Raw genomic sequence first — 16,439 nt, 5'->3', positions numbered from 1 at the left:
AAGACTGAAATTAAATCTGGAGACATTTCTCAATTTATCAATGGACATATTTTAAAATACACTTTTTTAAATGAAAATCAGAAGAGCTGTGAACTGCAGGAGCGATGATCTAAAACATGATGAAACACATTTAGCAGCATCAGTGCAGAGAACATGGTTCACCTCCATACAAATTTGACAGATTTATGATGTAAATTCCACAAATGTTTTAACTCCTATTGTTCTTCTCAGCTGTCAACATTTGTATGTATTCTGGAAACCATGTTTACCACTTTAAAAGACCCCATGTGCAAGTGTAGCTCATTTTATTAGATCTAACGTCAGCTAGCATCACACTAATTTTCTTTTCAGATTTCTTTTTGAACATTCCAGTTTTACCTGGAACAAATTCCTGTTACTACACTGGATGTTTTGCAACTAAAGCTGGTAAGAGCTTAAGTTACACTTTGTATAACCATGGGGGGAGATGCTTTGAGGATCATATGATCCTCTGCTGCAGATGAGTGTGCACAAAGAAAGCAAGCAAATGCAAACTAACCTAGCCCACCTGGATGGATTGTTTCGCACTCCTCCAAGTCTTCATCATCGCTTGAACACTCTGCAGAGGACACGATTTCCTCTGCCCCGTGCTTCTTCATCAGACCATACCACAAAGCGCATCCAGAGTGAGGAGAAAGCACAGAAAACAACAAACAGGGTGAACAGAGGAGTTTGGAGGTTTCCTGATTGCCTCCATTGTCAATAACAGACTTTAGTGACTATTTATTAGTCATTAATAAATAACCATCAAATATTTAATAAGCATTGCTTGACGTGGTTAAGCAATGCTTGTTGCAGAAATAATTTTTGCTTGTAGTCCTTATCTGGTATCTGAAATGTTTGTTTTTTTTGACAAAACAAATACTGCGTTTGCAGTTTTAATGTCATTTTGACATTGTCTCTAGGTCATACAAAGTAAATTCACTCCACACAACTAATGGAAAAATAGAAACTATTATGTAGAAAAATTTTAGATAAAAAAAAATGTTTATAGATCCTGACATATGTTCAGCATAAATAAAATGATACATATGATGTACGACTAATTGGTCTCAAAAAAACTATGCAATGGAATATAAAATAATTAATTATGCCTTTTTACAACTTTGAAAAGCTTTTAATGTTTACATAGATACACTCACCAATTCACAGTGAATGACCAGATAAAAGCTAAGCACTACACAGCATACTAACAGAAATAAAATAAGCTTGGCAAAGGTAAGCTAAGCTATATCAAACTAATGTAAGCTAAAATAATACCCTGTATTTTTAATCAACATTTGGTTGTACATCACATTCTTCATTAAATATGTGTTTTAAACTGATGCTGTTTATTTATTTACTTACTCCCCCCAACCCTCTTTTTTTTCAAAATAAAATCAGTAAAATGTGAAAACTGCCCTTTTTCTGGCTCTTTAGTAATCACCTTGTTAGACTTAAAATTGCTTTGTCAGACAGATGTATTTGCATCAATAATTTACAGGTCAGAGTTAAATGGCCTAAGAAAATAAAAAGTTCCTCTGAAAACTATTACTTACATAACTGGACTAAAAATGAATGAAAAGGCATTCAAGGATACTGTATTTAAAAACTAAGACTCTTTTACAAAGCCTTGAGAACTAAGAGACCACTTTGAAAGAAAGTAAAAAAAAAAGACATTGGCACAGTTTTGTTGACCGTCCCACCTGTACCGTGGAGGATCTGTGTTTCCGTGTGGTTGTTGTAGTGGTTGTGGTGGTCGACTCTAAAACGTTGCTGGATAACTCTGGAGTCATGGTTGTGGTTCTGGCTGAACCTGCCACACTGGATCCATTCCCCACCAGCCTCACACTGCCATTAATCTTGATGTTGACATTGGCTTCAGCTGCCATTTTCAATACTTTCAGGCCGTTGTAATACAGACCCGCCAGCTGACCCTGAAAAGGTCGGCCTCTGTCGCTACCTCCAACTGTGATTGTTGCTTGAGTATTGAAAATTGTAAGCTGTCGTCCTAAAAAATGACATCCACAGCAAGAAACAATCATCAGCAAGAACGTTTTAATAATCATAAGTAAGCAATAGTAGTTAAAATTTATAGTTTATGGGATAATAATAGATGCTGTGTTGTCAGCCCTTAATGCAATAAAAATGTATGAACTTGTGACCAAATCAATGCTATATTCCACCAGTAAGCCATATCACTCTTAAAGTGCTGTAGAAAAGAAAGGCAGAATAAAAGATTGTATGATGAACGACTCAGCAGGCCAGGTTCTAAAGGTCATTAATGTATCTCATTTTCTGTATCTGAAAATCAAGCTAGAAAATCAAGTTAATTATATTTCTTTCAGTTAGGTGTGTCATAACCTAGTTGAAGGCTGGGGTACAGTTGTTAGGTATACATGTTGTATTGGCTCTAAATATACATTTGCATGTTAGTTTAAAGCTTTCATGAATTACCTTTTCTCCAAAAATATAACTTTTTTTATCAATAAAAATATATTACTTCACCATATTTTGAAGTAATATATTTCAATATATTACTTACTTACATTCTTATATTGTTATAACTTATTATTTCAAAGTTATATCATTCAGATTATAACATAAATGAACATATTTGTGTAACTAATAGAGGTACAAACAGGCTAGCTAAAGTCAAGTTTCATTTCTACTAACATGTCACCATGCATTCACTTATGATCAATAACATATCACCATGCACTGACTTATGAAGAATAAAAACATATGTGCATCTTGTCTTTTAATTAAGGCTGATGATGCTTTATTTCACATTTATTGCTTCATTTGTTAATATTTATTTGGCTATTTCATACTTGTTCAGTTCTAATTTTCAGTCTATGCTATGATTTATTATACAAATACAAATTTATACTAAATATAAATAGCAACATTTATTTTGGTACATAAGAACAATTGGAACTACTTCAAAATCTTCGACAGAATAGCTTTAAAGCATTCTAAACACACAATATATAAAGTGATGAAACAAAGACATGTTTTTAATATCACTATTTTATGCAACTAAACATCAGGAATGTAGAGACAAACAGAACGTTTTTATTTTAAATTACCTTTCTCTTGTAGCCATTCTTCTACCGGTCTGACATATTTGAAAGGAATTTTCTTATTGGCCGTTTGATAGCGTTCAATGTCGCTGTTCCCTTTGAAGTTTAAAAAGACATTTATAAAAACATTTATTGATATCAGCATTGTGAAAAACTCAAGAACACTTTACATCAGGTTAAAATAATTTTAGCTGGAAGATTTGTTTTAGATTTGACCTTTTCTGCATAAAAACAGTAAAACAATTCTTATATGTTAGCTAGAGACTATGTTAGTAAGTTCTTCAATAACCATGCAATCTGTTTATATATTCTAAGACATTCGTGTGTCCACTAGCTAAAGCAAAACTAAGGCTCCTGAGAGCTGATCACATATGGAGAAATGGAACCTGGTGTATTTGACCAAAAGGAATTATGAACCAGATTGATGGAAAGGGAAAGAAGATATAAAAAGCAACAGAGACCTTGGATGCCATTATTAAAATTCAAAGTTTCTTTTTTGAACAAGAACATGCATTGAGCCAAAACTTTAATTACACTAATTTTTGAGGCAGATGCTGTTCAGTGACTTCTTCAAGGTGTGGCACAACAATGTGACTCCACTGCCTCATTAGAGCTCTTGAAGTCGTCTGTTATGCAGGTGAGAATTAACCATTATTGCTGTACCTGTAGGGAAGTGTTCATTGATTGACCAGTTATCCACCTGCAGCGTAGCATTCCCACCATTCCTGGTAAAACGAACCACATGATACTTTAAATCATTCACTGGGGTGCTGCTTTCTTGAACAGTGATATCCTCAGTCCCAATGTTGAAGGTAACGCCAATCTTCCCTTGTTCCTGAAGTAAGGAAATACTATTGTTAAGGTACTGAGATGTTGGGAGTTCTCTTTATTAATGTTCTGTTTGGTTGGGAATTATTACTGAAATTTGAAGGATCATTACTTCATTACTTCAAGGATGATTTGCATATAATTTATGAAAGAAAGAGAGTTGATGAATCATGAATTGGGCTTGAGTTGAAGATGATGAAAGAGTAAACATTTACTGATAAAAAAAAATCATTATGTTTAAGTACTTCATGAAGTAAAATGTTTCTGAAACAGATCATTTTTAACTTGAAGAATCATTGTTTTTTATCAGGACTCACTAGAAAGCTTAAATTCAATATTTATATTTGGAAACATGACGTCATCAACAAGACACATACCAAAGATATTCTTGTCAAAATTAAGAAAATAAATAAACATATGACTCCTGTTGCAATTTGCATGAGAATGTAGATAAAATGACATTTTTCAATGGACAGTTTCAATAAAGGTCTGAATTAATATACCAGAAATACGCAGAAAGCAAGAATGGATGGATGTTTATGATTACTCACTATATGCAGCATAAGATAGTCCCCCAGACCAGGAGCGCTATCAATTCTGACCAATATGCCATCTTTCAGGGATGTACTGAAACCAACAGTCAGCCTGTCGGTTCTGGTGCTCGGTCTCTCATTAGCTGGCCAGTTGAATGTAATGAGGCCTCCCCCTTTGCCAAAGATGTACATGGTTCCAGCTTAGGGGAACAGAAAATGAATTAGAATTGAAAAACCATCAGCAATAACAGAATAAGTAGCAAACTTGCCAGTATAACTAAAACCATATCACACCACTGAATATTTGATTTAAACACACCACTTATTTTGCCAAAAAAACTTAAACTGAAATCAAACATGTCAGATTCAGTAGGTCTTGCAGGAGTTAATGGCAACAGGCACCAAACAGGCACCAAGATGCTGTTGTATCAAATGAGCACAAAATAAACAGAAACTTAGATATATCCTTACCTTTTTTTATCCTAATAAAATACGCCAAGTGCCTATGTGTTTTGTCCACTCATATGTTCATGAAATTATTAAAGAGTGCCCCTTTGGAGAAACTTAATTGAATGTGAATGTACAGTACATGGAAGTTTCAATAAACTATTTGGACCACTTAGGGTTGGAGAATGAGTGCATCTGTATTCAAATAATTGCACTGGGGTGTGTTGTGAGAACGCTAATTTTCTGCACCTATTGAGCAAACAAAAATACACAATCTGACACATGTGTGAACAAACACAGAGGCTAGCTAATGCTAATGAGCAGGCACAGGCAGAGGAGGCAATTCTTGGCTCTGGTTGATAATGCTTGTCACAAAAGCACTTTGTTGCCTGAGCCAGAATCCCCTCACCCCTTCTCTCCACAAGCTGCTTTAGTCTGTGTAAATTAGTCACCTGATAACACTGCAGTTTTCTCTACGCCTGAATTAAAAAAAACTTTTATTCACCCCCTAAAAGAATATGCTAATACAGAATATAGGAGGAAACTTCAAGTGTGTTTCCAAATAATCCCTCACTTGTTTATTCCACTTCTGACCTAAAAGGGAGATGTAAAGATCTGTTTATCTTTATCCGTGGGGAGTCACTGAACAATGAAATATTTACTGGGAGTCGGTTGTTTTAGAGTCATGGTCAGAGTTCATATTTCAAATACAATACATCAGATACCAAGCTGAACAAAAGTAATGAAAGTGGGTGCAGTTTCCTGCAAGAACTAATGCATGTGTTTGCACATCAAAGAAGACTATAGAGTAATGATAAGGTTCTGAGGAAATCTTTATAAACTATTCAAGGGACTTGCGTAAAACTGCAGTTTTCAAACTCAATACTTAAATCATGGGAAGAAGGTTCCAGACTTTTTTATGAGAATTTAGGAAGAGGACAGCTGGAATGGGAAGGAGTGCTGATTTTTTCCCCCCCCTGCAAAACAAATATTTATATATCATGCTACTTTCACTTGATGGCAGTAAATAGTCAAAGCAGTATTTTGTATGAACTGCACTGTGTTATGGATGCTAGTGTTCGTGCAATGGCTTTGTACTATACAGTAATAAACAGAGGCCAATATGGACAATATTCATGTTCTTTATCTTTTTATCACAAAAGATTAAAGTTTGTTTCCTAAAAATAGCTAGTTAAAGCATTTTAGCTCATTTTAAATAGAAAGACACAAAGGCTCCTCTGTCATAATAGTTATAATAGTTATTTAAAAATTGCAGTTAAACCAAGGTACTGTTACCATGGTTATTGCCTTTCTGTGCAATTCTACTCACAAAAAAAAGAAAAGAAAAATCTCTGCCTGCATAGTCTGAGCTTTCTCCTCTTGACTTGGATTGTCGCTGGCAGAATTTTTTTTTTTTAGCAGTGAACCGAAGGAGAAGCTGTAAATCTTAAACAAAAATCAGGACAGCTAACGTTGCTCTTTATATAAGCTGAAAACCATCCATCATCAGTGTGTCATAGTTTCAAATTATTATCTAGTGTCATGACAGCAAGGTTAACCAAAATAAATTTTCCTTAAAAAGCAAATATGAGTGACACATTTTCTGGTAATAATGGGAATGAAGAAAATATATTTAATGGTTTATAAGTCCAATCATTTTCATTGAAACAGAACATTTGATTCGTGTTTGGTGAAATGCTCTTTAGCTCTCATATATTAATAGTTGTAGCGATTTAGTACAGCTGTATTTTAGTGTGTTAAACCAATTATTGATCTTTAAATCTTAAAAGATGCACAAAATAAATATTTTGAGACCCTGTCATCCATTACATTTGCCCATTATACCTTGTAGCAACTGACCTTGGCCAGTGTCCTTGGCCCACATGCTGAAATATTTCCTTCACATTAACCAATTTGCCAATCTACTTAATCCTTGAATCTTGTATGCCCTATTGGCCACCTACTCTTAGTCCTACCTAAACAAAAAAAGCTGCCTCTTAAGTGCAACTCTAATAGGCTTGGGATAAATATCAAGGGCTACATGTCTTCTGTTTTGGCTGGGCCCTTCTTGAAAAATGATATGCAGTAATGATTGTCTAAAAGTATGGCACTGCATTCAGGGCCTTTGTGTAATTCTGTAATCGGCACCAGTAAGTGGGTGGCCGGTAAAGAAGAATGAGAAAGAGACTACTCACTTGTATTAACATTGAACAAGTCAGTGAGTAGCATTCTGAGGCCAGTCACCCACTGGATTGCCTGTCTTCTGCTGCCCATTAGCCTGTATAAACTACCATTAGCAACATCAGTACTGTATTTAACAGAGCTGAAGTTGGCTTCGAAAAAAGGCTAAAGCTGATTCCACCTAGTTTTTCACTATCCTTGAGCAACTTTAATCTGTCCTAGTTCACAAACTCAATACATAGACTCTTCAAACCTGGACTAGATTATCCAACACTAATTACTGAATATTTGAAACCCAGTACATGTCTAATAAAGCAGATAACCATCATAGTAATGGTAGTTGTTACCCTTTCTGTCAGTCTATCCGTGTTAATGGACATCAGAGGAAGTAGTCACAGTTACTGTTTGTCTTGAAATTCTGGTGTTTTCTAAAGAGAACTAAAACTAAATATTTGCTTGCACCATAATACAATATAGCGCTATATGTATCAGTGTTATTAATGTGGTTGTGTGAAAGATGGCTTTACAAAACACTTTCTAAAGCAGTCAATAGAACGTGTCTCAGTCAGCTTTAACTTTAATATTTCTAAGTCAAATTATTGGAGAACTGGATTTATACTAGATGGGTTTAGCTTTTTAGCAAACCAAATTAGAAGCTTTAAAAACCTTAAGTCAGGCTACTTTTACATGTTGCCTGATGCATATCGCTGTAAGGATGTTGCACAAAGAAAAAATATGAAATTTTGGCACATAAGACCTAATTAATCAAGATCTAATTTAATTAAATAAAACAATTATAAAAAAGATAAAACTGAAAGCTCATCAGTTCCCCCTACTGTAAGTCTATAAAACATCGTACTGAGGAGAGGAATGCAGAATACAAGTTTTGGAGGAAAAATCTAAAACATCCTTGAACAACACTTCTTAATTTAGCAAAACAAACACTGACAACAGTCTGCCTTGCAGTATCCCACCAGCTTGCAAGAAACAAGTTAAACAATACAGCTATTGAGCATATTTCTTTTTCAAAACCAAGCATTAAACCCCAAACAGACCTACCATTTTTCTACATTATTGAACTCGAGATGGATAAGAAGTTGGAAGAGTAAAATCTTGAAAGCTTTACAGATCTTGAAGTTTTACCACTTACCATGAGAACCCTTCAGATTTGCTGGAAAGCCGTAAATGGATACAGGCTGAGAGAAGCGATGCCTCCTAACATACAGTTGTTGATCGAATTGGTCTGTTGCCACTCGAGGTCTGTGGTTATAGGATGAGCTCTGCTCTGCAGATGCAGCACTACATCCTAAAATAAGCCACCAAATACAAGCACTGTGGTAGAGGACAGTCAGTCCAGGAAATTGACATGAACTCCTTTTCTTAGGACCCCGTAGTGGTAGAACACCAATGGGACACATGATGATGACTATTTAAAAAGTCACACTGTATGTCAGAATACTGCAATGAAATATTCTCATGTTGAAGCAAATAAAGCTGATTAGGAGTCGATGAGCTACCAGTAATTCCAACAGTTCTGACTTTTCATGTCAGAGTTCATTAAACTTGGTCAACTAAAGGAACAGAAGCATCCACCTGAGAAGAGCATATGCTGCTCTGAAACACAAAATGAATGGCCCATAAAAAGTAAGGATGGATCAACACTTCATGCATCCTCCTCTGTTTGAAAGCTGTGGTTTCACTGGTCCTCCTGACTGGATGCTCCAAATGTGCTTCACTATTCTCACATCATCTCTCCATTCACTCCTAGAAAAATATCTTGAGGAATCCTTAGAAAGTAGATCACAAAATGGGCAACCCATTCGTAAACCTGAATTCTGTAAATCCACTGGAGTTTTTACTTTATCATGTTCCTCTTGTTTCTTCCTCTTTTTAATTCCAAAAGGGTTAAAATATCTCCTAAAGCACCTTATCTCAGTGACAGTAAAACTCCTTTTCTGTTTGTCGTCCAAATCCATGTAGAGCCTTCATTTGATGTATGCGCTCAGTCTGGACACTCTGGCTGTTTAACGAAGGGAACAGCAATGAACTGGATCCCATAGCTGCCACAGGATGAAAGAGAGGGAGTGTGGAGTGCACAGGAGAGAAGAGGAGGAGGGGTTGGACAGCTACTGAGGAGGTGCTGGGAGAAATGACAGAGGTAAAAGAAAGGTAAAAGAGTGACTTCAAGGATGAAGGAATGTGGAGACAAATTCAGGATGCAAAGATGACAACTCGGGACAAAACAACAAAGGCATAGTTTGTTTACTCTGAGGTAGAATTTGAAAAAAAGGATGGATATGATTATCCTCATATCAAACTAGAGGATGAAAATAAAATTATTTTTTTCTTGTCTCTTATGAACCCATTTCAAATAATGGACTCTAAGGAATAAAATCACACATTTTAGCTGAATCGTCAAAAGAGTTTCTTGCTTCTTTTGCAAAATTAATAGTAATTTGTCAGGATGAGAATAAAATAAAATTCTGATTTGTTAAACCACATTATCCAAAATTGCTCATCTGCAGCTGGACTTTTGAAAGCCTGGGGCAGCATTACATATGAGGGAATATTGCTTTTCAAATTGATTGACTTATATTACTCCATAAATCCATCAATACATCCATCTACCCATCTATCCATATTATCCACTATCCATATTAGATAAATAAATTATGGGGCATTGTCAGCTGAAGCGGGGTTGACCACTGTTTGGCAGGCAGACTGCAGCAGGGAAGAAACTGTTCTGGCTGTGTGAAGTCCGTGTCCTGATGACATAACTTCCTTTGGTCAACAAGGCCAAGTGGAATCTGGCACAATTTGGAGTTTTGCACTCTTCTCACAAATGGTAAGCACATCATCCATGCAGGGATGGAAACACTGGCAATCAGTGTATTGATGAATTTTTACCCGTCACGGGTGTTATGGGGGGCTGGTGCCTGTCACCAGCAGACTTCAGATAGGAGGCAGGTTACACCCTGGACATGTCACCAGTCCATCATAAAGACAAACCATGTTCATACACACACTCATTACTAAGGGTAGGCTTTGAGTGACCAATCAACTTAAAAGTCATTATTGTGGACTGTGGAAGGACACATTCACGAGAAGAACTTGGAAACTCCACGCAGAAAAACCTTAAGCCAGGATCTAAATGCGCTACCATTGTGTTATAAGTCAACAGTGCTAACAACTGTGCCAATGTGCCACCCGAACTCCATACCAGTAACTTCAGAAATACATTCCACATTAATCAATTAGAAACCAAGACAAACTGCTTTACTGCTGCTGTAAAGCATTTTAAGATTTCTTCACAAAATTATGCTATCTTACCAGAAGTTTTACACACAATGAAGCCTACAGCAAAACTCCGAGGAATAAACACTATGTACATAAAATATATAAATTAGATATTTGTAAAATGTTCCTTTGAAAGGCTGCTCAATACAAACTAAGCATATAAAAAATAACATTTTTAATTGAAAAACCCTTTTTGCTCCTAAATTATTAAATAAATAGACATGTACTCAACAATAAATGTATTTATTGTGTTTAATACTGTACTGTACACAAAACACATATAAAGTAGTTATTTGTAAGAACAGACCACTCAATGGAAATTGAGCTGTCATAAACATTTTTTATTCCCTACAGAAAAAAAATGAATGCACAGATAGTATAAATTAATTTGTGTAGACTAGCTGCTTACTACTGTAATTAGGAGATGCCTCGATTACAAATTTTGTTTCAGCCTTAATTTTAAGACAGAAACAACTAACTTCTTCATAAGTGCATTTTTTTTAAATAAAGAAATATTCCCAACTCTAACGTGTTTTTCCAGCTCACAATAATAGGAAGGCAATGAGATACAGATACAGTAAGATTATGCAGGTGCTGTTCTAACTTGGCGTCATGAATTATTTAATTTGTGGACTTCTGAAATGACCTTCATCTAGAGGTATGTTTGTATGATGTCTTCATCCTTGTGACACACCTCAAATTCGAATTTTGAAAGTCAACTTTGATGGCTGCAGCCAGGAAGGCCTTTTTCTGCTTTTCTGCCTGAGGGGATAAAGCGGGGGAAGCTGAAAATCATTTTGGGAACATGAAAGGACCAATCAACCTGCTCTCCCCTCTGCATAACATTACAGACCACATACCTGCATTTGATAACAAACTCACTTTAAAACTTGTTTGTTTTCCTGCATCTTCTGCAACAATCAAAAATGTTTATTATACTGTTGGAAATTGGAAATGTAAGAAAATAATAATAATAAAAAAAGCTGGTTCAAGGCCATTGCAGGATATTGCATCACTCCATTTTGCCAAAGTCACAGTCGTTGATGCCATTTTTACTGAAGCAACTTTAATCTTGGTTTAGTTGCACAATTTTGTGCATATGGATGTACTAAGACTGTTTGAAAAAAACACGTGTGTGAAGCCTGGAAACTATTTTGTTGTTAAATAAGACATGTTTGAACATTTAGTCACTTAATTTCTTGCTTTAGCGCTCAGTGTGGCCTCACTGTGCAAAGGCATCACTTCCACATTTCCAAAGTTATATGCATTAGGCTTTATCTGAAAAATTTTATTACCTGCGGAGACAGATAGGTTGCTTTCACCTTGTGAGTTCTTTGTGAGTGTACCCTCTGGGTTTATGTGCCTATTTCAGAGTCAACATGATAATATGTGGCTGCAAGACGCAAGTAAAATCGGTTGTTTTCTTTAAAGTTTGTGAGTCTATCGATTAAAATTATTAACCTAATTAATCGTAAGGTTTGTAATTAATCACATTTTAATTTTCAATTGAAAAACCAATTTTGCTGATAAATTCTTAAATAAATAGACATGGGCTCAACAATAAATATATTTAATGTTTTAAATACGTTATTTAGGTTACTCAACCATCAGATTAATGTAAGTGACATTAATCACTCAGTTTTGAAGTGTTGGAGGAACCCCTGATCACTCATGTAGCTTCTTTAAAAGACTAAGTGCTTATGTGTCTAAGTTTAACAATGTGAGGAAATCATAATTTTGTATCTATTCAGTCCATATTTTATTGTATTAAAAAAAATTGTTACAATATGTTAACAATATTTTCCTTTATTAAATACCAGAGAAAACTATCAACTGATCATTTGTCCATGGATAAGATGGACAAATAAATGATTGACACATGGCAGCCATTTTGATTAGCTCAACACCTCTGTCTTTGCAGCTGGGGAGGGTTGATTGTAGCGCACATAATTTCATCCAATTGTTTATACTTCAAAGGAGTCCACACCTCCAGCAAACAATTGTTTCTCAACAACCAAGGGTCCAGACCCTGTGTACAAAGCAAAGCGTAGAACAACTGGCTGGCTTTTGCCAGGCAGCCCATCTTTCCTACGCCACTGAAACACAACGTAGAAGAGTAACAGTGTAAAAGGATTATGGGCATAATATTTGTTAAAATAATTTACCTTTCACTAACTAGTGTATTTAATTTTTTTTATTTGCAAGATAAATTCTAAAAATATAGGATTTTTATCACAGCTGTACTTATCTTTTCTGAGGGAATGTTTCAGTTAATTAAACCAGCAAACAAAAGCTCTTTAATTAAATAAAACTTCTTTTTTAAAAGTGTTTTATCTGCGTTTCAGAGGAAATCATCAGTCATGCAAGCCTTATCAGTGCAGAGGTTTCCTACTCATTAATCATAATGTTTCAAACTAGTCATAACTGTGTGCAATGTTTTTGGAAATTGTCAGTAGGATAATCTAGGCTCATGTCTTTTGCTGTTGAGAAATGCAAAGATGGAATGTAAAACAGTGACACTGGGTCCAAATCTGCTAATCCTGTCCACAGTTTCTGCTAAACTTTGTGTGCCAGCGACGTCCTTCCGTTTATCTGGGGGAAATAATTAGAGGACGACCTCTGTTTCAGAAAGCAAGGTAATTCCAAAGCCAGTAAAATCTGTGAGCTGGCTGTTGAAACAAACACAAAAGTTCCATTAAAGGAAAATTAAGAGCAACAAAGACGATGCCTCAGCAGAAATATACAGCAAAGCCTGTCACATTAACATAAAGCATGGCCCTCAGAAATTATTAGCCTCTCTAATCTCCTAAACCCTTAGACGCAGCATTGCACTGTTCAAATGACCTGTCCGCTGTGATGCATGGCCGTTTTTTCCCCCCCACCAGCTGAAGAACACCAGCTCCACCTCCTCCCACAACCACACATTCTTTAGTTCCTACTCTCCTGCTTTTTATTTCACCTCCTGCTCCAGATTTATGTGGGTTGAAACAGCAAAAGGGCAAAGATTAAACAAACAACGGCTGAGGAAGACCACCAAGGTGAAGGACAACAAACACATTATCCTCCGCTTATCAGCAGCACATTAACACAGCTCATTCAGTACCTGCTTTACCCAGAGATAAACCAGGACGAATCAACTTCTCCTTCATCAACCTCACATATCTGTAAAAACAATTTAATGACATTAGGCCATATCAGTCCAACAACCAGGGGAGGAGGAGCAGCTCTGCAGCTTCATGGATGCACTTGGTGCTGATGATTAGTCTTGAGGTTGGTAGATCAATGAAGGATCCACTACACAGCAGAACACATATAAAGGTCAGTGAAGAGGAAAATAGACTCTCTGTCACCCTGCCAATCGCTCTGATTGCCTGCCAGTCTGCTCACTTGTGACCAGTTACCCCACCTCATCCCATTCTAACGATTTCCTGCTGCAGTTGAAAATTTGTTCACACCCTGTAAGAAATTAGCATTTTACTGCTTAAAGTCATAAGAATAAAAAAAGAACACCCATTTTTGATTGAGAAGGTTTATGCATCAAGGCACTAAGAAAGGTCTATTTCCCTAGGTGGAAAAATCCCTTTTAGCAACAATAACTGTCTTTAGGTATTTTCTGTATGAATATATCAGTCTCCCATCTTTGGAATAATTTTGATCGACTCTTCTTTCCAACATTGCTTCAGTTAATTGAGGTGTTCAGACAATTATTTATGCACAGTTCACTTCAGGTCCCATTGCACAGTTTTAGTATGATTGTGCTCTGGACTTGGCAGAAACTTCGTTTTTCTTTTTCACACATTCTGTTGCAGATTTCCTGCCATGTTTCTGATTATTGTCTTAATGATTAGCTCCTCACTTCATCTCCGGACATGGAGATTTGGTGAGGTAGAGTCCGACCACCCTATAGAATATTGAAAAACCTATAGAATAAAGTGGCTGAACGTAATTCAGCCACTTTATCCAGGATCACTTTTGCCTCTGCGTGGAAACACAGATAACATTGAATGGTAAACTGAGTGCATTTCTTGTTGAGCTAAACTTTTTTCTTTACCTCAACAAACCAGATCAATGTTTACATTATGGCAGATAAGGCCCATCGCACTATCCATCTCAAATTCTATCCTCCAATCATTGATGAACAAGACTACAAGACGTTTATTTTTTTCTAGTTGACATCATTTGCCTAGCAGTTAGAGAAACTAATCTTTTCCCATAACACTCACATAGCCATACTAGGTCATACTAGACTTTTTTTTACCTGTAACATAAACACTGGAGATTGTAAGGTCTGAGATTGTGCTCTAGGATTTTTTTTGCAATTCCTGTTAGCATTGGGTGGTATGCCCTTGATATATAAATATCTGGAATGTTCACTCCTTAAAGACAATAACTTTAGGTCAACTTGAACATTGGCTGCTAACATCCTAATATTCAGCATCCATTAAGAATTGAATGTAGTAAATTTGACAATGAATGTACATGGAAAGTTCCTGATAAACTTTAGAAACACTAATGCCCTGGAGATGAAAGCTTGTTTGATTTTGAGGTAAGTGAGCCACTTCAATTCAGTTTATTTATATAGAACCAAGCCATAACAAATGCCCTCTCAAGGAACTGTACAAGACAAACAGGTTCAATTCATATTCATAAAAATGCTCCATCCCTCCACCCCTTCGACTCTCCTAATACACACAGCCTTCTTTCATTTTTCTCTTATTTCAAAAGAGCCACACAGACATAAATTAACTCAGTCCAATTCCACAGTCCCTTTATTTTTCCAGCATTCCTTTCATCCCCATTTTTTAAGTTTATTGCCTTACTTCACAAGTTCATCTTCTATAGGTCTCCTCACAGTTATGTGAAAGCCTTGTGATGGATATGCAGTCCAGCTCCAACAGTTAGGGACACCTTCAGGTCCTTATAATGGAAGGTGTAAAATTCTACCATCAGAGCTCAGAATCATTACAGTGGATACCAAAGCTTTACTATTAACTAAGGAAGTTATATTTGTGTTGTACTGCCTTTTTCCGTTACGCCACTGCTGTTCTAAGTGGGTGTTATAGTAAAAGAAAGAACAGAGTTCTGTGAACTATTACATTTACAGTACTGCAATACCATCAAACTGGAAAGTGGTAATTAGCTCATTGATTTTCAGTGTCATTTAATGTCTCTGGGAAAATACGGTATATGAAAAATTTGTTTGAAGGATGAATCCTTTGCCTATCCTGGGAAATGATTCCATTACCATCTAAATAAGCAAAGCACAATAGTTCATAATCAAATAATATTTTAAATAATTAAATATATATACACAAGTTTAAGTAAAAAACATAAAAACAAATAAGAAACTAAAATGTCTTACACCACTTTTACAGGTAGATATGAAAAAGTTATCTTAAAGGATAAGGGAAGTTCAAAATTTGAAAACAAATTTTTTATCAAAAGCTTTCTTGTTACTTGGTCTCTCTTTATAGTTTAAAGAATGAGCGTCACAGTCTAATTGGGAATTGTAATTCCTGACAGTAATTTTGAAGAGAAAATTTGAAAAGAATAACAATAAGGACAGGAATTCAAAGAACAAACAGTCTTTGGTTCCATCAGCTTCTCACACCAGAGCCATCTTGATGAAACATGGAGGAGTTGTTCTATTGAACTAAAACAGGTTTTTTTATACTGCAAATATATAATTTAATTCTGTTGCTTAGGTGCATGTACTGTCAGGGGATGCAACATCAACAGTGACTGTGACCGTTCACTGAAACGAAAGGAAGGCAAACAAGGAAATTGGAGACACATGAAACGGTAAAGTCAATTTCCAATACTGAGGTTAAGTCGTTGACAGGCAATGATGCAACCTTATGTCAATGTAGAGTCAGCTGCCTGTTTCAAAGGAATATTGTAGATGGCTTAAGTGCATTCATGTTTGAGCCTGTGAAGAAAAACAGGTCCCAAACATTGTGCCTGTGAAGAAAAACAGCTCCCATAAATTGTCTCTGAACACTTAAATGTTGTGCTGGGCCATGTTTAAGCAAGTATTTTCCCAGACGCA

The 16,439-nt window shown here is 36.0% G+C and overlaps 1 protein-coding gene across 1 annotated transcript in view; it reads right to left on the bottom strand.

The window, feature by feature from the left end:
* nrxn3 (neurexin 3) overlaps window positions 1-16,439 on the bottom strand; it is a 121,363-nt gene that overhangs the window by 13,862 nt on the left and 91,062 nt on the right. The window contains 5 exon segments of the mRNA XM_023352245.1: window positions 539-629; window positions 1,725-2,029; window positions 3,111-3,200; window positions 3,768-3,939; window positions 4,484-4,665. Of these exon segments, the coding sequence (XP_023208013.1) occupies window positions 539-629; window positions 1,725-2,029; window positions 3,111-3,200; window positions 3,768-3,939; window positions 4,484-4,665 (840 nt within the window).

The sequence above is a fragment of the Xiphophorus maculatus genome, chromosome 19 (assembly GCF_002775205.1).
Source record: "Xiphophorus maculatus strain JP 163 A chromosome 19, X_maculatus-5.0-male, whole genome shotgun sequence".
In the NCBI taxonomy this organism is placed as follows: Eukaryota; Metazoa; Chordata; class Actinopteri; order Cyprinodontiformes; family Poeciliidae; genus Xiphophorus; species Xiphophorus maculatus.
The sequence above is the reverse complement of the archived record's forward strand: the minus strand, read 5'-3'. Positions and strand labels throughout refer to the sequence as shown.